The following is a 22,593-nucleotide window of genomic DNA, read 5'->3' on the forward strand; positions in this document are numbered from 1 at the left end:
TTTTCTAAAAATTGCCGAGCATGCCTGCTCGAACAAAAAACGACAAATTTGGAGGCCTGTATATCTCATGAAATAATTTAATCCTTATTATATAATTTTCAGTTAGCATTCTAGTTATATATGACTATTATTTAAAAAAATAAATAAGGAATCTCAGTGATACGATAGACGAGATATATGTTATACTCTATTTCGGCATTCATTTCTATTAAAAATATGTTGCATTATTTTATTGAGAAAGAAGAAACAACTCCTCAAAGTAGGGTCCTTTTACAAAGCCCACACTTAGCAGTGCCCTATGCAAGAAGTGACTCTAAGTTCCAGTTTCATGAAACTAACACACATCTTTTATATATTTTCATTCAGATGAGGTTATTGATTGATAACAATAGAAATCGTTCACACACTGAAGTTGAGGAGAAACTACTGTGGGCAAAGAGCTATCATATTATGAACTATACCCGTTTTCACCTCAAGAACCGAAGTAAAAAAAGTCCGGCTCCTCGCGGAGCATTACTAATTTTCCCTTTTACGAGGAGAATTAATATATATGTATGGGCATTTTAGATTACATATATGTTATCTAATCAAGACGTATACGTTTCAAACGCCAAAAGGATCGCTTCTTCCTCCGACAACCAAATCTTGAAAGAACTATACTTCGCCCGGCGTATGAACAATGCGCAAAACGTCCTTTTTTCTTGAGGTGAAAACGAGTATAGTGATCCGAGAAAATATCTTGCAGCCATCGGCCACTGGGCACTCTGTTTATTTTCCTACGGCACTATACGCTCCTCCCACTTAACCGCTACCTCCATCTCTCTCTCTTCTCTATATCCCTGACTTATATCTAGAATAAAAACATATTCAAGCATTCCCTTTCTGCGTGATAGTGTTCTGTGGCTAGCAACAATCATTTCCTCGCGAAGATCACGATTATGGCGCAATAGGTGACGGAAGTAGCAGGCGACACTCGTCGCTAGTTCTCGCAAAACGGCAAATACAATCTTTTTTCGTATTTCCCCGCTCGCTGTCAAGGGTGAGGAGGTTCGCTTCAACCAGAGAAATATGGTCGCCGATGCCTATTTACTGAGCAATCGTGCCTGTCGCCATCCTACTCGCTGGCTTCGCGGGCGATAATATCAGGCACAAAGAGGCACACCAACAGAGAGCAGAACCCCCAAATATTCGAGCCCCGCCTAAATACAATAGAGCGTAAACACTGTCGCCACGTTAACCTAGGAAAGGTTAATATGGCGACAGTGTTTACGTTTTAGGCAAGGAAAAACATGGCGTGTGGTACGAGCCGGATCCTCACACGAGGTGCAAGGTGAGCCCTGAGAATGGTGCCTGCTGCCCTAGAGTACTTCACGAAAGACGAGCTACAATGTTCGCGCCAAGGTCCCAACCAGAAGGACGTGATCTTTGTCATGCTCGATGGGGAGAAAACGTTCGTGCCAATGCGCTTCCTGACACGCTCAATCCGAGAGGCCTTTCGTGTATACAAAGACAGTCATCCTGATTCCGGCGTTTGGCTAACGAAATGTTATTCCTTGCGCCCTAGATGGGTCAAATGTATTCCACACCAGGAAGTGTGCGTTTGTGTGCGCTGCGCCAATTATTACCTTTGAATTGCCGCTGTAGAGAACGTTACAGGCTCAACATTCAACACTGGTGAAATGAACTCAGCATTTCTGTGCGACCCACTAACAAGTCTGTGTCTTTAAGGAGACTGTGTTCACTGCCCAAAAGGCCAGTCTTTTACACTCGAGGAACTTCATATCCAAGAGGATGAAGAGATTGTGCTTACAATATGAAAGTTCGGCAACCTTGTGAAAAAAAAAAATGGAATTTGGGATTTTCCTAAAAGTCGTTCAAGTAACGGTTGGAAGTTGGATATTTCACAACCATATTCGACAAACCGTGGTAAAGTGATCTACGATGAAAAGAAGCTGCATGCAACGCGGGAGCATTGTCTTTCATTTTGATTTTGCTGAAAACTGGACCATCGTGCTTCCTGACAAATTTAAAGCATACCACTGCAGAAAAAAAATTGACGATATTTGCATGTGTAGTGATGACAGGGAAATCTATACAAACAACGTTGCTATCATCAGTGAGGACCTATGTGACGACGTCGCTCTCACGTGCTTGGCTCTAGAAAAAGTAAAGAGTGGATTGAAGACAAAGTTGCGGTGTACTCGCAAGTGACGTGCGAAAGTGACGGGGCCACCAGTCATTTTAAGAATCGCTACCAGCTTGACCAGTTTGCACAGAATGATTGCCCACGAGCCCAGTGGTTATTTTCTGCATGTGGACATAGGAAAATGCGTGCGACGGAGTTGAAGGACTCGTGAAGCACCAGGCCACGCTGAACAACCTAAGAGAACGTTCAATAGACGCAATTCAGACGGCCAGGACAATGGTAAACGTTCTATTTGAGAAACTGAACTGGGTGCATCTAGCGTATCTGGACGAAAATGAGCTTGTTCGCTATCGCGAAGAAAAAAGAAAGAAGAAAAAAAAAAAGAAGAGTGGCTGACGGTGCACGACTTTCCTGGCAATATGTCTTGTCACGCGCGGCGGCTGTGCAAGTCATCAACAGACAGGACTTGTGACATACATATAGGCAGCACGGACAGTCGGATCTGGTTAGAAGAAACTTTATTAAATGGGTACATCAAGGAAAGCCTTAGTGTAAAGTGCCGAATTTGACGCCACAAGGACTGCTCATTTTGAATGCATGGACATCTTATTTATCACAGTTTTCTTCGGGGGGTATTTAACCTACTATTTCACTTGGTGATAGCTTTATAATCTTTATCTGATCACCATATGAGGATCGCGAAGCGTTATCCTCGAGCAGGATAAAATATCTCGGCTTGCCGCGATCCATTCGTACACCGAGAGTATCAAAGCTTTTGCAGTCCGGCGCGGTGGCACCGCTCACCTGAAGTGGTTTGTCCCCAGAAATACATAACTAACCTAAACAATTTTAGTATTTTATCTTTATTTTTGTGTGTGTGTGGAAGTAAAGTTGTTTCTTTTATTTTAAATATAAGTTATACCGGAAAGCAAAAATTCGCACTGCATCATCTTTTCTTCGAATCACTCTCTAATATGATACCTCTTTGGACGCTGTACGGAGAATGCTGTATATGGTTTCTCCTCACTTTTCGTGTGTGACCGATTGCTCTAGTTGTCAGTGACCTCATCTGAATAAAAATATATGAAAGATCTGTGTTGATTTTATGAAACTGGAACTGAGAGTCACTTCTCGTATAGGGGACTGCTAAGTGTAGGCTTTGAAAAAGGACCCTACTTTGAGGAGTTGTTTCTTTTTTCTCAATAAAATAAGGGAGTGTCTACATCCACGCGCGGGGATGTAGCCATGTCGGGAGGAGATAAGGCTCCATCCACGCACTACGTCACTTCCGGCGCCCACGTCACTTTTTTGCGTGGACGGAAGCAGTTCTTTTTCCGTCTTGTCTCCGTCCACGCAGCAATCAACCTACGGTCTTGTCTCCCATTGTTTTGCCTTGTGCTCGGTGGCCACTGCTCCTTGCGTTCCTGCCGTGCGCGGACTGCTGTTCCTGCCTGGTCTTCCCCAATCCCAAAGCAAGTTTATCTAAAGTTTTTTTTTTTTTTTTTTATTGTTTATTTGGTCAAGAAAACTTTGTGTATTCACACGGTCGCGCTTCTGATATGCTTCCAGTTTTGGTTGCCGGAGATTCGATGGTGAAATACTTGTCCCAGTATTTCACATCGAATAACCGGGTGGCTGTCGAAGTGCGGGTGTTTAGTAACATTAGGATCAAGGCTTTGCTTCTCGAAGTGTCTGACGCCCTGCTCGATTTTGCCACAAACAACACCAGCGTTTGTGCCTGCGCGTACGTTGACAAGTACCGTCGGCTGGCCGCTCAGATCTTGGAACGCAATCCGACGACGCAGATCGCTTTTTCTTCCGAGTTAGGAGAACAGGTTCTTTTCGTTAGAGTGTCAGCGTAGGCAGAGTGCAGTGATCCAGGCGTAGAATGATCGGCACCAAGAAGTGAACTGGCTCCTGCAGGAGTTCTGCCGCAAGAAGGGCTTCGTGTTCATCGGTGATCTCGTGGATGAGTGGCATCTGTGCATCGGCTACTGTTTTATTTGTCATGAAATAAACTGTTTCTGGAATCTTTTACCCAGTTTTCTCGATTGAATGCTCTCAATAGGTTTGTTATTACTGAGTCTAATGCATGCTTTCCCTTCTCGCACAATCTTTGTGAGATAGCGAGCGTGCGCGCAAGTCAAGAACATACGAAGCGTGTGCTCGCACTTGTCCCCTTTGATGCACATAAGCTCACACTACAACGCCTTAAACGAATTAAGCCAATCACATACACGCCGAAGCCTCGCCGCCTCGCCTCAGCAGCGATGTGCACAAGGGCGAAGACCCCAGAGGCCGCAGCCGCGCCAAGCCAACCAAGCCCACACCACATGGCTGCAGGCTGCACGCCCACACGCACGGATGGCACGCACGCTGCCCACACGTGTGTGTGACTCCTGGACAACATAAATATAAAGACATCTACGGATACTATTTTTATGACGCATATTTCCTCTCGGTGTTAGAAAACAGTGAAACATTGATAAATTGTCTAAGAATTTGTAAAGTCACGTGATATATTAACTTTAAAGCAACAATAAAATGTAACCTCTTTATTTTTAGATCCTATATTTACTTGTAAGAAAGCATAATATGCACATAAAAACAAATTATCTCTTTATGTTATAAGTCACGTGACCTTTTGCGTGGATGGAGCCTTATCTCCTCCCGACTTGGCTACGTCCCCGCGCGTGGATGTAGACTCGGCCATAAAATAATGCAACATGTTTAATAGAAATAAATGCCGAAATAAAATATAACAGGGTACCCAAATTAAAAAAAAAAAAATCGAAGGTGGTGGTCTTTTTTTTTTTTTTTTTTAATTTGCATCGGAATTTTTTGTTTGATTTTTTTATGTTTGCCTAAATATATCTCGAGTATCATATTCCTCAGATATTTTATTTTTTAAATAATAGCCATATATGACTAGAATATTATCTGCACATTATATATTAATGATTAAATTATTTTATGAGATACAAACCTCCAAATTTTGTCGTTTGTCGTTCGAGCAGCCATGTTCGGCAATTTTTAGAAACATAAATAAAAATTAAATAAATATTATTACTTTATATTACAAGCAAGCTATACCCATAGTTTGCGTTTAAAACTTAATAAAATTCTCCTAATGTTATCGCTTTAGTTATTCTCTCAAACGTGCCACCTCCATCAGTGCGCGTTAATGCGACTGTCGACCTCTTCATGCCTTACGATGTTTCCTGTCCCCAAATATTTTTTCTGGTCAAAACTAAGTGTGAATTGGTTTATACCAGACACTAGACAGTAGCATATAAAAATATCAGTTGATTTAAAAATGTCGACAAGCCACCATTTGGTCGATCTTATCTGAAATCACCCAATAACAGTTTAGCGACCTTTTTTTTTATGCATACATACACAATACGTGCATTTGATTAAGATTAAAACTTTGTACCTGGAATTAAAAGAAATTTCACCGCCTTTTCATTTTTTACTACGTTTGACAAGAGGTGGAATGAAAGTTCATCCCTCATTTTAGACCATTAGCCTCGCAATAAAAACCAGTCATCTGAATTAATTGAAAATTGTAACGAGACTAGACCTTAAAGGGATACTTCAGCGAAATTTGAAATATTCCCGTCGTGTTCAAAAATAGGTTGAATATGATCCACAATATCCGTAAATGACAATCGCACGTTTGTATTTTGAGCCTGGTGGCTGTATTTTTCGTTATAAACGGCCCACTCTGGCAAGCGCTCGGAGAAGGCCCAGCGGAGACCACGTGACATCCAACGCAATCGTGACGTAGGTCGTCTCAAGACGAGCAAAGCTACGGCGAGCCTGACATCGAGAGGATGGCCTAGTCGTTCCAGCCACCGAAGCGGCTGCTTTTGTACAAATTTTGAGTGACGGGTTAATCTCCTGTAATCTTGTAGGGGGACAATAGCGACTTCTGCGACACACAAAAGGCATTCTCGGGAAGAGGGGAGTTCCTCCTGCCCCTCTTCTCTCGTCGTGGCCGGAGGCGAGACAACCACCGTCACTAGCTGTCAAGGTTCCTAGACGGGCATTACAAGCGAGGCGCTAGCGACATCCACCAGGTGCTCTTTGCTAATCGTTTAATTCGTTTTGAAATTCCTTTTCGTGACTTTTTTTAGCAAGATATTGGTATGTTCGATGTGATGCTGCTCCTTTGAACACATATAGACCAAATAATGAGCGTCAAAATTTCCTTGTAGTGTCCTTTTATAGGTACACGGACACCCCCAAATTTAATATTTTTTTTATTTTTTTGCGAGGCGATTTATTATGCTGTGGCAATACCACCCAATTAATATTTTGCTACAGAGTTACGTATTTTTTTAATAAAGCCAAAAAACGCAACTGCTCGAAACTGAAACCGAAATCCCCGCACCGCATGGAGAAGTGGAGATGAAAGAGTGAGTGGCGGAACTCACGTGGCTACACCCGACCGTGCGATTTCTTTTTTTTTTTTTTCTTCCGGGTACAGCAGACGAAATCCGTTCGGGATCCATTCGCCGTGCGATTCTTTTGTAGAATGTTATGTTTGTTCCGCTTGCTGTTCTGCACTTCAAGATGAGTTGCTTTGTACATTTAAGGCCTGTTTACACATACAGCGGAGCGCTAAGTTAGCGCTACGTGAGCGCTCGAAGGAGCGCTCATGTGGCGCTTCCTAGCGCGTGATGTAGCGCTCGGTTAGCGCTTCAGCAGCGCTCTGTTAGCGCTCTGTTAGCGCTTTGTTAGCGCTTCAGAAGCGCTTTGTTAGCGCTCTCACACTGCTTTTGCTGTGCTTGCTGCTGCGGAATAGCGCGTGCACGGCGATTCCTTTGTTGTTATTTTTCCTTTGGCATTGAAAGAAGATGAAGTAAAAGAGCCGCTCTCCAAGCAAAGGGTCGGGCAGGCAATTCGGAGTCATGGACTCTGAGCGACAACGTGTGTGTTTCAAAAACACGCAGTTAAAAATAATCGCATTCGAAAGAGAAGTGCCGCTCAAATGAACTCCCTCGAGGATATCGCAAACGAAGCGAAGAGAAGTCAACTCGATAGACTCGAAAGATCACCCGCCGGCCTTATCATCCTCCAAATGCTCGGAAAGACGCCACAACAACGCCTCCACATCGCACCACCGAACCCTCCCTGGGAGGATGAGGCGGTAGTGGACCTGAAACCCACACCGACGAATCAAGACAGCACCCAACCAATACGCAGGGAAAGCAAAGCAAAACGCCACAGGAAAGAAGTGGAGGCAATTCTTAAACAGGGAACCGCGGAAGTAATTTACACCGACGCCGCGAGGAACGAGGACGGAACCACGGCCATAGCAATGCACTCAGCTGGCACCGGAGAATCAAAAAGCAAATATCTGCTCAATAGCAGCAGCACAAAAACTGCTGAACTATTGGCCGTACACTGGGCCCTTGAAGAGCAGGTTCAGTGCAATCCGGCCGCACACATGTACGCCTACACGGACTCCAGCGAAGCAGTCAAGGCGTGCAGAAGGACAGACTGTAGGAATAAGATTGCGAAAGACTTCAAACATACAGCTAAGATCCTTCGCCTAAATGGAGGCAGTTTGCACATCGCATGGATCCCTGGACACCAGGGAATCCCGGGAAACGAGGAGGCCCACGAGACCGCGCGGATTGAGCTACAAGCATCCCACGCCGCATCAGGTCACGAGGGCTCCCCTGTCACAACCCAACCAGAAGATCTGGACCTCGATAAACTGAAAGAGGCAAGTAGAACAGCTCGGAAACAACGACTGGCATCCCTGCTGCCAGAAGAGGCTTACCCTCTTCCATCCAATTACTCAAGGTGGGGGAGGGTATGCATTCGACGCATCGCCACCGACACAGCCCTAACACCTGTGCTGAGGAGGAAATTGTATACGTCACGCGAAGACGACCCTGGCCCCGACTTTAACTGCAAGGCTTTCAAAACCCCGGCTACTTGTAAACATCTCATATGGGACTGCGAAGCAAACAAACAGCCGAGACAAGACGCACTCCTCAGCATTCCGGAAGATGCACGACCTCAAACATACGAAGAGTGGGTAACCCCCCTGAAAGAAAACGCTAACAAGATCAAGATCCTGGACTCTTTACTCATCTACCTTAAGGCAGTAAACTTCAGACACCTCACCTAGAACGAAATCACTCGCTAGGAAGCGCCACATGAGCGCTCCTTCAAGCGCTCACGTAGCGCTAACTTAGAGCTCCGCTGTATGTGTGAACAGGCCTTTAAGTGTTGGCAATTAGTAGTGAGTGCCCGTGGTGAATTCCCGTGATCGGCTCCGAAAAGAATACTCACAACTGTTGCGTGAAGAGCTGCCTCAAATGTCCTGCATCTGAAAGTGGCATTGTGCGGCAGGGGTTTCAAAAATGGAATCCCATGCCATTCAGTTCAGCGACGTATCGCCCACAAGTTTTTTAGAGCGCAGCTCTTAGGCGCCCGTTTCTGGCTTGAGCGGCGTCGGCATAACCGAGCGGTGCATTATGGGAAATGTCCCATAATGCACCGCGCGAGCCCCCACCCCCCCGGGGACACGTGACCTCGGGGGGGGGCACGTGACCCCCTCCCCAAGGTCACGTGACCCCCGATGACGTCACCGGCATCCGCATCGTCACTGATGATGTCATCGGTGACGTCACTGATGATGGCACCGGCCTCCGCACTTCATCGTCATCACTGATGACGTCACCGGCATCGTCATCATCACTGATGACGTCATCAGTGACGTCACTGATGACGTTACCGACATCCGCATCGTCAACATCACTGATGACATCAGTGACGCCACTGGCATCCGCATCGTCATCACTGATGACGTCATCAGTGACGTCGCTGATGAGGTCACCGACATTCGCATCGTCACTGGTGACGTCATCAGTGACGTCACTAATGACATCATCGGTATCCGCATCGTCACTGATGACGTCATCAGTGACGACATCATCGGCATTGTCCCTCGGGGGGGGGGTCACGTGACCCCCCCCCCAAGTACTCTTCCCTCCTCCTCCTCAAGAGCTGCGCTCTAATTCGGCGTTACAAAAAGTTGTAAACGGCTTTCACTTTTTTTCTCGGCGATTATTGTAAAAAAACACGTAAACATCGCAAAATGTAAAAAAAATCTCGAGGTACACTTAAAGGAGCTGTGCAACAATTTTTGTACTGTGCACAAATACCGCTTAAAACGGATCCCTAACGTTAATGACCTATGAAACACGCGTTCGTTTTTTACCCCACGCAATAGAAGTCTCAGAAAAAAATTTAAGAAAAACGAGCAGCGTTCACCCCCTCAACTCGCAGCCAGAACAAGCGGCCACGTGATCTGGAGCCGACTATATGCCGCCAGTGTTGATCATAGCCACGCGCTGGGGTTGGCAAAGCGCAGGACACGCGCTGAGTTCCAGACATTGTTATGGCTCGGCTGTTGTCGTCGTTGCAGCGATTGGATACGGGTCACAACCCGAATGCTTTTCGAGCTAGCAATTGTCACGAGCCCAAGTCAAGTGCCCACGCAATGCTCGGGTCCAATCTATGAACCGCATTCAAATATCGTCACTTGGGTGTACTGCGATCCCCGAGTTACGTCATCAAATTTTGCAAAGGAGAGATTGAATGAAAATGATCGCTTTTGTCCTCGAAATTACACCGCAACAAAGGAGTTTCTTGGCCAATGGCGTTGCGTGTGAGTATCCTTGAGTCCCAGGTGTGCCAGTAAGCTCGTGAAGAGAGAAAAACATTCCAATTGAATATCGTTGCACAGTTAAGCATTTCTAATGAGTTGTAAGCGCGAAAGCATGCAAGCCGCTCGTCCGCTCCCTTTGTTGTCTGCTCGTCTGCTCCCTTTGTCGCCTGCTGCGTACTAGAGCGCGCGCGCTTCGGGACCTCGGAGGCCATGGCGCAGCGGCAAATGGGAGCCCCATCGACGCGCGCCTTCCAATGGAACCGAAGGCGACAGCGAAAACTAGGAGCCGTTTTCGCGCTTCAAACTGATGGCGTCAGCTCGCTCCATAAAACAGTTAATGTTTTCGCATTAAAAAAAAAAAAAAAATGTACGCCCAGTTAGGGATCGACCTCGTGCCCGGTGCATGTGAAGTGGACGTCTTTCCACTGAGCTACTGAAGGAACTCTTTCGTTCGTTGTAATGCAGCCGGTCGGCTGTACGTCGGAAAGTTTGCTGTTCTTTTGATCGGTCCAAAATTTCTCTTTCGGGGGAAGACAGGATTCGCCGGTACCGTGAACGACAGTTCTGCAGTAGAGGTCCCACGCCCGTCGTCCGCTGCCATCCGCTGGTCCCAAGATACGAGAAACGACGCCATGTTGAGAATTATATGCGGTGAACGCACAGAATGCTTCCGATTGTCTGTGCTACCTTTTTTTTTCAATCAACGTATTTGCAGCTTTTTGGAAGCCACAAAAAATGGGGTTTATGTATTTTTTTTTATATTTCTAGTATTGACTGTGCCTTCAATGACCCGCGAGTTTGAGTAAATTTGGTGGTCGCTCCTAAACCTTAGAAAACGGCCCGTGACCACAGAAAAGAGAGAGAGCGCGACTCAAACCGGCCAATTCTCGATCGGCGGTTTTCGGCGGCTCTCATATGTCACGTACAACTAAAAAAACTCGGCGAGCATAAATACGGCCTGTCAGTGTCCCTTTAACGTTTTTCTTAGTTGTTATACAATCGCCGATACATGCTATTTTTTTTTTTTTTTTTTAGTTAAGAAATTTGACATTTGTGCACCTTATCTCTTTGCAATCTCCGAACAGGAAAAAATTGTACGGAACACAAATGCCTTCTTTAGTTACTTATTCTGAGGATCTAATTTAAAATGCATCTCTTTCATTTGTTCAGTATGCTTATTCCTTCTTCATAACCATATCATAACATAGTCTATGTAGAGTGCTTTCCACGGAACATTGCTGTAAAAAAGACAGCATCATATAAAAAAAGTAATTAGTCTACTTAAAGGAATACTGAACCAAAATTTGGATTTCACAAAATGAGGCCACAGAAACGTTGAACAGAATGCTATGAACTCCAAAACCTCAGTCATACATCGGTATATCTAACGAATGGCCGTACTTTTGGAGAAGGAGGGCGCGATCAAGCAAGGGCTACGACGCCATTTTCCTCCTAGAAAATTTGAGAATGAGGGGAAGTGGCCTCACTTCACCAGCTCGACGGGACGCAGCGAGGGGAATGAGAATCGTGACGTCTCTTCGGCCTTGTCGACCATGTCCAATCGCGCACTTCTTATGAAATACGGCGGTCCATTATTCCTGTGCGAGTGATGTTGTCCGGTTTTGCAGCCTGTCCGTCCAGTCTTATTTTGCGAACTTGAAATGTCGGTGTAGTATTCCTTCGAAGGGCGCCTAAAAAGAAAGATTCTTCTTTTTCTTTTTAACAGACTAGTTGGCACACGCGTCAAAAAAATTAATTTTATGCGAAAAAAAGAAAAATTTTAGAACTAATGGCGGCGCAAGACGAGATTTAGTCGGTGGTCACCTCTTTTCCACTTGTTTTCTCTCTCAGCATTTCGGGCGCATGGAGGAGAGGTAGATCGGCTTGGCCATCACGTTTAGGTGGAGAGTTCATGACCATTAAGGTGTAAAGAGTGCATGACCGTTCCACTTCCGAAAAATAAAACACTCTATGGTGTTTTGCTCCCGGTGATAGAACCGTACAAATGCGCTGCCACCTTTTTTTTTTTTTTGCATGACGGAGGCATACACAAAGATTGTATCTTATTTCAGCGCCTTTCAAACAGCCCAGTGTTTCATTTCATTCAACACTGCAGTCATTAGAAAAACAAAGGAAAGTATGGATTCACGAAAAATGCTTTGGGTGTATAGGCGAGCGGCATATCAATACATGGAACATGATGGTAAACCCTGGAATGGGTGGAAAAATGCAAAGATAGTGAGGCAAAAAAAGGGGGGGGGGGGGGGGGGGGGACAAACAGATATGTATAAAGAAGTACACATTGTTACTGACATACTGTAGTTACTTGCACACCTGTACCTTGCACATCTAGTCTTTCCTAACTCCCAATGACTTGCTCAAGTGTACTCAACTTTTCAAGGCTTGGGACGGTAGGAGTCTTTGAAAGAAACTTCAGTTTAAAATCTTCAAGTGTCTGAATGTACTTTAGTGCGTGTGTGTGCATATTTCTAGCATTGCTAGATGTTACTGGATAGCCCATCATAAATATATCGCAGCTGTTAATTTGGATTGGGGCCATGTGCATGTTTTTAGCATTGGTAGACGTCACAGCTGCTAATTTCGATTGGGGCCAGGTGTAAATGCAGCAAAATCTTGGAAGTGGAGCCCGAGGGAACTGGACAATATTTTGCACAGCTGAACTTTTTCAGAACGCCCCCGTTTATGGGAGCTGCACGTAAACGGAATATCACCGTAAAGTGAAGAGTGTTCGACACACCGCTTACAAGTTCAAGAAACCAAATAAAGCAACCCTAAAGTGTATGCGACACTCGGCAATTTTTCGTAATTGCTCGAAGCATGCCACTCCTCATTCTCAAAAGTCCCAGTGCAAATGTCGCCAGTATTCAGCAGAGCACTGTTGCATAATTCTTGGAGCATACCGGCTTGTCCCTGAGCAGTACTATAGAATGCAAAACGACATCCACTGCCTGTCTTGCAGCAGAAAATGAAGAAATGCTTCTCGAGCCATTGAGCTTTTTATATGTGATAACCCTTTGTTTTTACAGCGGAGCTGTTAAGGGCTATTTTCCCCAGGGTCGTGTCCTCCGCAAAGAAATTTAGACGCAAACCTCTGGACAGCTACCGCCATCTATGAGCGACGGCAGCAACCAGACAATCGGCTTCAACCTTGCTTATATCGGTGGCAACAACCTTTCCACTCTGGTTTTCACCAGAGAGGAAAGGCTGAATTTCTCTACGCGTTGTCCTTGAGGTTGTCCAAGAGGTTGTCCTCGAGGTCGTCCTAGAAGTTGTCCTTGAGGTTGTCCTAGACGTTGTCTGAGAGGTTGTCCTCGAGGTTGTCCTAGAAGTCATTCTTGAGGTCGTCCTAGACGTCGTCTAGATATCGTCCTTGAGGTCATCCTCGAGGTCGTCTTAGAAGTCGTCTTTGAGGTCGTCTTTGAGGTCATCTGACCATAGTACAGCTTCGCTGGTCTTCCCTCTTCACCAGAGTGGAAAGGCAGAACGTTTTCTTTTTACTGGTGTCATGATGACCTCTATTGCAACCACAGCTCCTACGACTGACTTCCCCCCAAGATCGCTCTTGGCGCAGTCCACGAGAAAGAGCTCGAGACATCCGGTGCCGATTATTTTATCATGGTGCAAGATTGTGCAACCTTGCAAAATCTACAGCTGAGATGTCCGAGTTCACTCGAGTTCAATTCTGCAACACAACAAAACCACAGGCACCTGCGACAACACCTTTTGAATAACAGTGCCAAACTTTCGGCGTTGCCCCAAAAAAGCCTCGGCCAATGCTGACTCAGCGCTTGTGTCCAATTTATGTCCCGTATCGGCCTTCTTCGGGTGGCACCGAAAATTTAGCACTACAGCTTTACTCTCTTGGAGGTGTGGCCCGCAAAGATACATCCCAACAACCTCGAAAACAGAGTGGGATTTGTCGCAGTTGCAAGTCCGTTGAGCCTCGGCTACGGCCCTCAACTTCTTGCGCACTTACAGCGCGATCGTAGACCTCAAAGCTAAACCGTTCCGCGTCAAACCTGCACCGTCGCGGCACGCCGGGCGGCTGTGGTCGACGCTCACTTCTTTTGCATCTCCTTGCAGCAGATGACATAGCGCTGTGCCACTGAAAGCAGCCGCGAGTCCTGAAAGAGGATTAAACCGCCATGCATATCGTGGTCGTCTGCAGATGCTGGGTGGTCGCCGGATTCTGTTGGGGCATGGCTCCAGGCAGAGGCATGCGGACGCCTGCTCTCCGTCAAACGTCCACCCAGAACGGACCGGAAGTGAAGAAAAAATTACGCTTCCTTCCGCTAAACATTACGAACAACACAAAATCACCACGACCAGTGCGCTCCAGGGACGGCCCTCTATGCATACCGCACACCTAGCACAGAACGAAACCGTTTCGCATCGAATACATGCCAATGCAACGCAAAGATGCCCGCGGTCGACCCTCACTTTTTTCAAGTCTTGCAGCGGACAATGTAGCGCCGGGCCGCGTCTTGATGGACAGACCTTGACTCACAGTCGCACACCTGATAGTGGATGAAACCGTTTCGTACCAAACGCGTACCAACTCAGGGACCCCTCACTTCTTCCGCATTTCCTTGCAACAGATGATGTAGCGCTGCGCCACCGCGAGCGGCGGTGAGTAGCCCTCTGGATACGACGAGTCCTCAAAGAGCACCAGGTAGTCCTCCTGGGGTCCGCCGGGCGGCTCATGGACCTGCGCGCAATAGAAGCAGGTCGTCTGCGGGTACAGGGCCATGACCAGGGCCCCCTTGGGGAACAGGGCGCCGGGATCTGTGGTGGGGTTGGCCCTGAGCAGGGGCAGGGGCACCACCCGTCGCCGGCTGAGGGTGTGGCGCTCCTTCTGCTCCTCGTCGATGTCGTCCACGTCGTACTTGCAGCTGCCGTGGTTGTAGTGCAGCACCTCGGCCAGGATCCAGTTCTCGTCGTCGTCCGGTCCACGCGCCAGAGCGGCCACCATGTCGCCGACCTGTGGGCATGGCGGAATGTTTGTGAACTTTCTCAGAAACACATATTAAGGCAAAAGTCTTGTACAGTCGGCACGGAATGAAACGCGAACAGTGGGTGCATGGTTTTCGCTAGATGCTGCACCACCTGAACCAGATGGGAGCTGCAAGAAGATGGCTCCTCCTTCGATGTGTTAGACTCTTGCTCAGTGCATCCAAACCTTCGGTGTTGCGTCTCTAGGTGACTCAGCGTGGGTTGAAAACCAAGTACTCCATGTTCGCATTTCATTCTGTCCCGACTGTACATCCGATCGTTCAGACGGCCTTCAAAGTCCTTGAGCTAAAACACATCAACGTAAAAGGCACCAAAACGTTCACTTGAGCATTCATTGGATGACTAAGCAAATTAAGATGATGACTCAGCAGATTGAGAAGGATGACTCGGCACCAGTGGCGGATACAAGGGGGGGGGGGCGGGGGGGGCGGTGGGGGCAATCCCCCCCCCCCCCCGGGGTTCTTCGTCAGCTCGAAGAAAAAACGTAAGCAATCGACGCGAGGGACAAAAGATTAAAACAGCGGTGGGTGGACGCGCCTGCTGGGCACTTCCAAAGTGGGGTTTATCTCCGTCAAGGTCACGGTACGTCTTCCCGACAGGGACGGCGCCAGGAGTTTCGAAGTGGAGAGACAGTGGGGAAGCGCACCAAATATCAGGGTCCTCGACTGCAGGCACACTTCCCAACAAGGCCAGCACGTCGAGCACGGGGGGAAAATAGCTTCAACATATCTAGTCCCCTTTCTCTCTCTCTCTCTGTCTCCCTCTCTCTCTTTGGAGGTTGTCTGCGAAAAATTTGTTCACTGAAAGCGTCCAAACGCAGACGCCAAGCAGCCTTCCTCAAGGGTACGATCCTATACACAGAGGATTATCCTTCCTCTCTAGCGGCCGCCTTTGCATCACTCGTCGTTTGATGGTTTCTTCGTGGTTCTGGGCTTGTCTTTTGGCATGTCTTTTTTGGCTTGCTTTGAGATGCTGTCGCCCACGGGCTCACTAAAGGTATGTTATTGGTACGGTGTGCTCATTGCCAAGGGAAGTGCGGAGGGGACGTACCAGGAGGAGACGTTCCAGGGGGGGGGGGGGGGGATGCAGCTTGTACAACCAGGAGACCAGTGGACCTTTTTCCAGTAAGGAGTGCCTCCATGACGGTTTCGGCGCCTACTACAAATGGAGGGCAACCGGACTCGCCTTTTCCCATAGGGAGAGATTAGTGTCGCAAGAAAACAGTGCCCCCCAAGAATGGCGAAAGGGCGGTCAAGGTCAAGGGAAAAGGGTGTGCGCGTGCGCAGACGCTTACTGAAAAAAGGTGAATTGCTTTTCTTCTCACCTAAGAGAGGAAGCAAATGCTCTGGGTACAGAGTAGTCTAGGTCTGGGCTTCTCCTGAAGACGCTCCGGACTTCCCCACGACCTTGGCTTAAACATAAGCCCGCTTTCGTCGTTGCCTCCATCCCTCACTGAGGATCAGCGCCGCAGCGCGGAATACAAAAAGAAGACGACGAGCGCCAGAAGGGGGAGATGTTTCGTCTAATGGGCTTCATACTGCTTGCGGTACGACTTCTCGTGGCGGGAAGCTAATTAAAGAAAGATAAACGGTACGAGCACTCTAAAGGCAGCGAATATGTGTGTGTCGAACGGAAAAGAGGCGGGGCTTGTTGGTTTGCAACTGCGGCTTCGAATTCCCTACCTAGGGACTTGGGGAAAACGAGCCCTTTCAAAGATGCGACTATACATAAATTAAATAGACAGTGCCTGTGCCCGTTCGAGTTAACACCGACTCCCAAACATCCATGCTGCAGTCGTGATCGGCCTTTAGCCCAGTTGAGATTCGTCGACCGGACAACCGCTCCGCCCCATCATATCTCTCCACCTGTCCTCTCGACCTTGACGAATGAGCTAACTACCCAAAAAAAACAAGCAAGTGCTCCTTTCATACAGAAAATATCCAGACGAAGTGCAATTTAATATAATTGGGAAGGATCCATTGCTGGTTTAAGGTATTGTCTAAGTTTAAAAGTTATAGTTGCCGAACTGCAACATGCTTTCAAAAATATTCAACAATTATTCGCTTTCGTTCTGTCGAGTTGCATCCAGAACACGTGAAAACACGAGTTAGGGTTGGCAATGCCGCATGTGCTGCGCTCTGGAGATTTCAAATATACGGCGAACAACCGACGAACTTGCCTGGCAGCGTTCCTTTCGCTCGCTGCGTCAACAGTGTTTTGACGCCGCGAGCAGCGTCGAAGCCGCCGGGCCATTTTTATCGCTTGTTTGCAACATACTCGCTCCATTGAAGCAACCGGCGACAATGAAAAGTATGTTTTAAAACCACGTTCTGCATTTTGGCACTGAATATAAAGTTCTAACTACTATGCCAAGCTTAATCTCAAAGAACAGCCGAGTTTTAGATTAAAACGTTTTTCGCATTGTTATTAGCTGCATGAGCTTCCTCCGTATAGTTGGCAAAGGTTGGCTCTCCGTACATGCTCTGCGGGTGTAACAAGAATATATAAATATTCAAGGCAAAAGGAGCCCAAAAGTTGTAGCCCCGCCGCGGATATCTGAGCCATCAAGTTACACTGTCTGCAATTGTCACAGCCGCTATAGCACCTAACATTCATCCCCAGTAGTTAAACTTCTTTTTCTATTTCTAGCGCGCTGCCACGCGAATGGAGTAATCTCGTTTTCTATGAACTACGAAATTCCTTGCGTTATGGTGTTCAGAAAGGATAGTGCCACCACAATTTTCTAGATACTTACCTCTAGCGTGGTCACCCGAAAGGTTTTAATTCAAAGAGTTCATCCCCGACAGGTAAACCGATACAAAAGCTCTCAAGATCTATATTATGTTATCAGCGTTTAGTAAAAACGATAACTCCACAAAAAATATAAACACCTCCCCCCCCCCCCCCCCCCCACCATTTGACACCGAGGAACCGCCCCCCCTAAAATGGAGGTCTGGATCCGCCCCTGCTCGGCACATTATGAAGGATAACTCAGCCAGTAAATTGTGTGTCTGTCTTTAATGCATCGGCGCATGGGCTTTTGTCTTCAAGTAATCTTAAGGGTAACAAGAGACATTGTGAATGTTTTCTTAACCCTTGGGAGTGCCAAGTATACTTGTTACATGGTTTAAATTTGTGCCCGATTGCCTCGCCTGCTTTTGGCAAATGTACATTTTTGTTTAGGAGACTTCTGTTTCGGTTTGTTTCTCCATTGTTGCAGAATCGCGAATCCGCCATTCAACCTCGTGCTTCGTGGCAAACTTGGGGATCTATGAGAACTCGAAATCCAATGGCCATGAAAACGAGCAAGCTACAGTCCCTCGAGCTGCAAGATCGAGGTACAATTTTGCAGAGTGCCATGTCCCGAAAAGTATGGCTTGAGACAAATGTCCTAGGTTGGAGCTACACAACGACATTGATTTTACGTTGTTTTCGTAGGTAAATTTTTTTAAAGAGCAAACATATTTTATAAAACGTGCTACCGCATCACCGGGAACGAGATTTGCATTAAGCACGGCGAAGAAAACCTGGCAATCAAAAAGCTGAAGGGACGCTGAGGAGGTTACTGAATTTGGAAAAAAATTCAAGTTTGAATGTACAGTAGTCCTTTTAAAAAAAAAGAAAACATGTTTGTAAAGTTTTCTTTGTATTTCATTAGTAGGAGTATCATAATCTTGCATTAAAATTTCGACGTAGTCCCGCCCGTTGTAGAGCGCTAAACGCAACACAAACAAAAACAAAAACAAAAAAAAAAAAAAAACGGTATGTTTAGCACTCTATTCTACCCATGCGTCGAAAGTGGTCCTGAAGTGGCAACAAATGACGTCACAAAAGCCGAAGCGTTGAGCACGAGCGAACGCGAGTGTTGTCCTGGCGTCCCGGCTGCGTATAGGCTGCCGAAGCTTCCGTGGATTGCAAAGCTGGAGGGCAATCTGCGGCAAAAAAGGCGTCTGCCACATTCGCTGCCGTGAGGCCGCCAGGATCGCGACCAGCGACAGTGCGACACGTGCATGACGTCATAAGGCGGAAATCGAGGGACCATCTTTTTTGGATAGACGGACCAGTTGGAGACACGTTCGTGGCACAGGGGAGCAAGAGTGCGCTGAGAAACGCTCATTACTGAGGATATGAGGACAGCAGGAAGGAGCTTCGGTTGACCTGCCGCTAGCGCAAGCTTCCTACCTTCGACGACGCCGTCTCGTGCACCTTGAGCGCATGCGCGCAGCCAAGGCACTGTGAAAGGCAATGCGTGCATGCCAAATGCCAGGCGCTCAAAAGACATGTCCTGCCGTTCTATCAGTGTTTACGGCAAAAGTGACGACGCCACGCTTTAGACGTAGATGGCCGGGGGCAGAGAGGCTTGCCCGCACGCTTTGCGTCTATCGCTGCACGTTTTCTCAAAATAATGGCGGTTTACGTTCAATTCGACCCAATTTAAGATGACATACCTTGGCAACCTATTTGGGCTACTCGCAAAGGTCACAGATAATTCTCTGACCCCCGAGAGCAAAACACTTTGGCAATGCACTATTTAAGCTAGTTAGTCCAAGTAAACAAAATTGTTTCATTGTCCCGTTGCAGCAGCGCGCCATGGCTAGGGAGTTGAGCTTAGAGGGACCATGAAATTACCTTTTTACTTTTGTTAAATAACTTTTACATTAAACCTTCAATGATCACTGAACGCCTAAGAGGCTTCCGTTTTCGTTTCGGTTTGTTAACGTCTACAGCAGTGGTTCTCAAATGGAGTTCCGTGGACCCCAAAGGGGTCCGTGAAGGCATTCTAGGGGTCCGCAAAGCCCCGCATCATCAGTAAAACCCGGCAACAAACAGTTTTTTTTTTCAGGTCGAGAAGAAATGTTTTAGTTTTCAGGCGAGTTTTTTTTTGTTTTTTTTTGTGTAGAGAAAGTGAAGTAGCAAAGTCTACTTCACACTTGCCATTAGTTATATACACTTATTAAATCATTATTTTACCCTATACCCCCCCCCCCCCCTTCACCACGAACGGGGCCCCTCATCATCTCCACCGATCCACAAGGGGTTTGCGAAACATCGATTGTTGAGAACCACTGGTCTACAAGAAAAATTATTGAAATATTAAGTTCTTCTTCCTCTCCAATTACTGACCGCAAAACAAGCCGCGGCGTAATTTTGACGGTTGTGACGTACTACGGCACTGGGCAATAGGAGACTGGGAGCGTTAGTGGCGAGCTGGTGGTGCGCAGGTAGGTTTTACGACATGATTTTACTGCGCTGATGGAGCCGTTGCCACAAACATTTTTTTCTGAATCGGCACCACTCATCACCGCGATAGCCATAGACACATCGCAGCTGAGCGAAATTTAATTAGATATCTCGCGCTACAGTGATAGTATGGGACTGGTCCCATACGCCGGTACGAAGCGCAGCAGGTCGTCAGCACGACAGCCGGTTCTCCGACGCCATCAGATGTTTCCGCGGTATCTCTAAGAAGGGGACGCGGTGTCACTCACTGGCGTAGCAGAAAATGCAGTGTTCTATGGGCTCAAGCTTTAGTAACTTTATTTAGTTTATAAGTAACTTTATTTAGTAAATATAAGAACGTAGTGAGCGCAAGTGTTGCTGTCACCGCAGCGTCCCAACACCTAGCTGCTGAAGCATCCCCCCACTGTCGAACTGGACAGTTGTCAAGCTGGAGTTTCAGGTAAATCAAGCAAATCGATCGACCAAAGTTCAGGAATCAATTCAAAACGGCACAGAGGCCCAAACCCCTCACACTCCGAAGGCGCAATGGCAGGCAGACGTGCAGACTCCAAACAAACGAGCAAATGGTCAAGCTACCAGAGTTCTTGGCGGCAATGCGACGCTGGTTGCGCACGGTGCGTATCTCGAAGATGATGTCGAAGCCTTGCGGAAAAGCTCCTCCTCGCTCTCCGCGTCCTGGAGGGGGCCGTCTTGTACTAGCCGCGCAGCTTCGACTTGTAGTACGGGGAGAGCTTCTGCTCCTGCTGAATCCGCTCGTGCGTCTTGCTGATGTTTGTCAGGTTGTGCTCGCTCCGATTTCTCTCTTCCTGCATTCGGAAAGGCGGGGCATGGCGTACAGTGAGAGAGCACTCAAAATGCGTCTTCGGCGCATTTTGAAAAGAGGGCAACATAGAAAATGCGCAGGGAATGCGCGACGATGAGGCGGCCGAGTGCACATCGTCATTGGTTGAGATCAGGGGGGGGGGGGAACAAAAGCATAGGAGAGGCACCTTTGGCAAGCAAACAAACACGCCAGGTCTGCATAGAGCATACAAACTTGCATGCCGTACGCTCACTGACACACTTGTACGGTGCTCACTACAAGTAATCAAATTGCTCGTAATCCATTACTTTCTGGAGTAATTCTGCAATCATTTGATAAATTTTTATTAGGAAGTAATTACAAGAGTAATCCGACTACTTTTGAAAGCACTGAAATTACTCGTAACCCGTACCATTTTTTCTCTTCTGAATGGCACCCCCTTTTCTGCAGGTTCCCTACCAGGGAAACGATTCCCTGGTGGGGAACTCGTAGAAACGAAACGAAAAATATAGACATCCGTTCAAAATACGAAGGTGTGACTGTAATAAACCAATGTTGTTGATTATGGTTAACTTGTGTCTCAATGTGAGGGGTGTACGGTTCAATTTTCATTCCAGCGTTTCTCCAAGCTCTGTGGTTAGGTTTGGCGTAACGAACCTGCGTGGATTGCAGTAAGGAGATTCTGGCGACTCAATGTTGCCAGATCTTTACAGGGAGGACATAACATTGCAAGCACGCATACGAGGAACCAGAGATTGTGTGAAAAGGCTCGAGGCAACCCTTGATGTTGCATGCGTGGCATTCAAGGCCACTTTCTACCCAAGCTAATTTCAAGAAGCAACAACTTGTGTGCTTTACGCATGGGATTATAAGTTCAGCGGCATACCAACTTGTTCTTGAGTGGGGAGGCAAACCGGCGGGGGGGGGGGGGGTATTTCTTGGTTGTTGACGGCCAGTGTTTGCCCTCCCCAGTGGCGGCTGTTTTGGGGGGGGGGGGGGGGGGGGTGCAAACCACATGCCTTGCCCCCCAATCTGAAAACTGGCAGGGGGGGGGGGGGGGGGGGGGGCTACTGCTTTCTTGCCCCCCTGGTTGGTATGCCCATGAATAAGTTGAAATCGTCTTGTTAGTAGAAACCCCTCCCAAAAAAGAGGCCATAATGTGAATTGTCCAATAAGACAAAAATGGGCATATTTACCCGGTTCATCTCCAAAAATGTCTACACAGTGGAGTACCCATATTCCCACGACATGACTGTACTGCATACACTTGCCTGACACTGCGTGGTGACATGCGACAGCTCCCACAGTTTCTCCTGAATGACAGCGTTGTCAGCTTCTTTCTGCATGGCTCCCGCGTTGGACACAGTCTTCTGCTACTCAACTGCTTTCTGCTCAAGGTAGCGCAGAGACACGAACAATCCAGCATATATGGCGTACATCCAAGCCACAATCCTGCAGTGCTGTAGGTAATCTGGAATGCAGGAAGCAGGTTTGCTGAGACCGTCTTTCGAAGCAAGGTTCGTAAGACGAGGAACGAGCCTTACGAAAGCACGATGTCTGGTCCTATTCCTCAAGTTAATTTTCTGCATTAAGCGGGAGACACATGTACGACGAAACCGTCCGATCCGACGTGCGGACTGCCGGAATGACCTTGGGGGGAGAGGGTGTTCGTAGCAT

General features: G+C 47.3%; 1 protein-coding gene across 1 annotated transcript; it reads right to left on the reverse strand.

The window, feature by feature from the left end:
* Positions 1 to 12,259: 12,259 nt before the first annotated feature.
* Positions 12,260 to 21,643, reverse strand: LOC115312583 (SAGA-associated factor 29). The gene is made up of 3 exons (XM_040206353.2): positions 21,574 to 21,643; positions 20,691 to 20,920; positions 12,260 to 14,841 (listed from the first exon to the last, which is right to left on the reverse strand). The coding sequence occupies exons 1-3, from the start codon at positions 21,641 to 21,643 to the stop codon at positions 14,431 to 14,433; spliced, it is 711 nt and encodes a 236-aa protein (XP_040062287.1). The 3' UTR covers positions 12,260 to 14,430.
* Between the last annotated feature and the right edge of the window lie 950 nt (positions 21,644 to 22,593).

This window comes from Ixodes scapularis, unplaced genomic scaffold, assembly GCF_016920785.2.
Source record: "Ixodes scapularis isolate PalLabHiFi unplaced genomic scaffold, ASM1692078v2 PGA_scaffold12__126_contigs__length_90152505, whole genome shotgun sequence".
Classification (NCBI taxonomy): Eukaryota; Metazoa; Arthropoda; class Arachnida; order Ixodida; family Ixodidae; genus Ixodes; species Ixodes scapularis.

What these genes read in the sequence shown, in the direction of transcription:
- LOC115312583 (XM_040206353.2), bottom strand. Translation starts at nt 21,643, where the DNA reads ATGTTATGTCCTCCCTGTAAAGATCTGGCAACATTGAGTCGCCAGAAT. An exon ending in CCTTACTGCAATCCACGCAG is followed by an intron (nt 20,921 to 21,573) that starts GTTCGTTACGCC and finishes TTCCGAATGCAG; the next exon opens with GAAGAGAGAAATCGGAGCGA. An exon ending in CATTGCCGCCAAGAACTCTG is followed by an intron (nt 14,842 to 20,690) that starts GTAGCTTGACCA and finishes CCATGCCCACAG; the next exon opens with GTCGGCGACATGGTGGCCGC.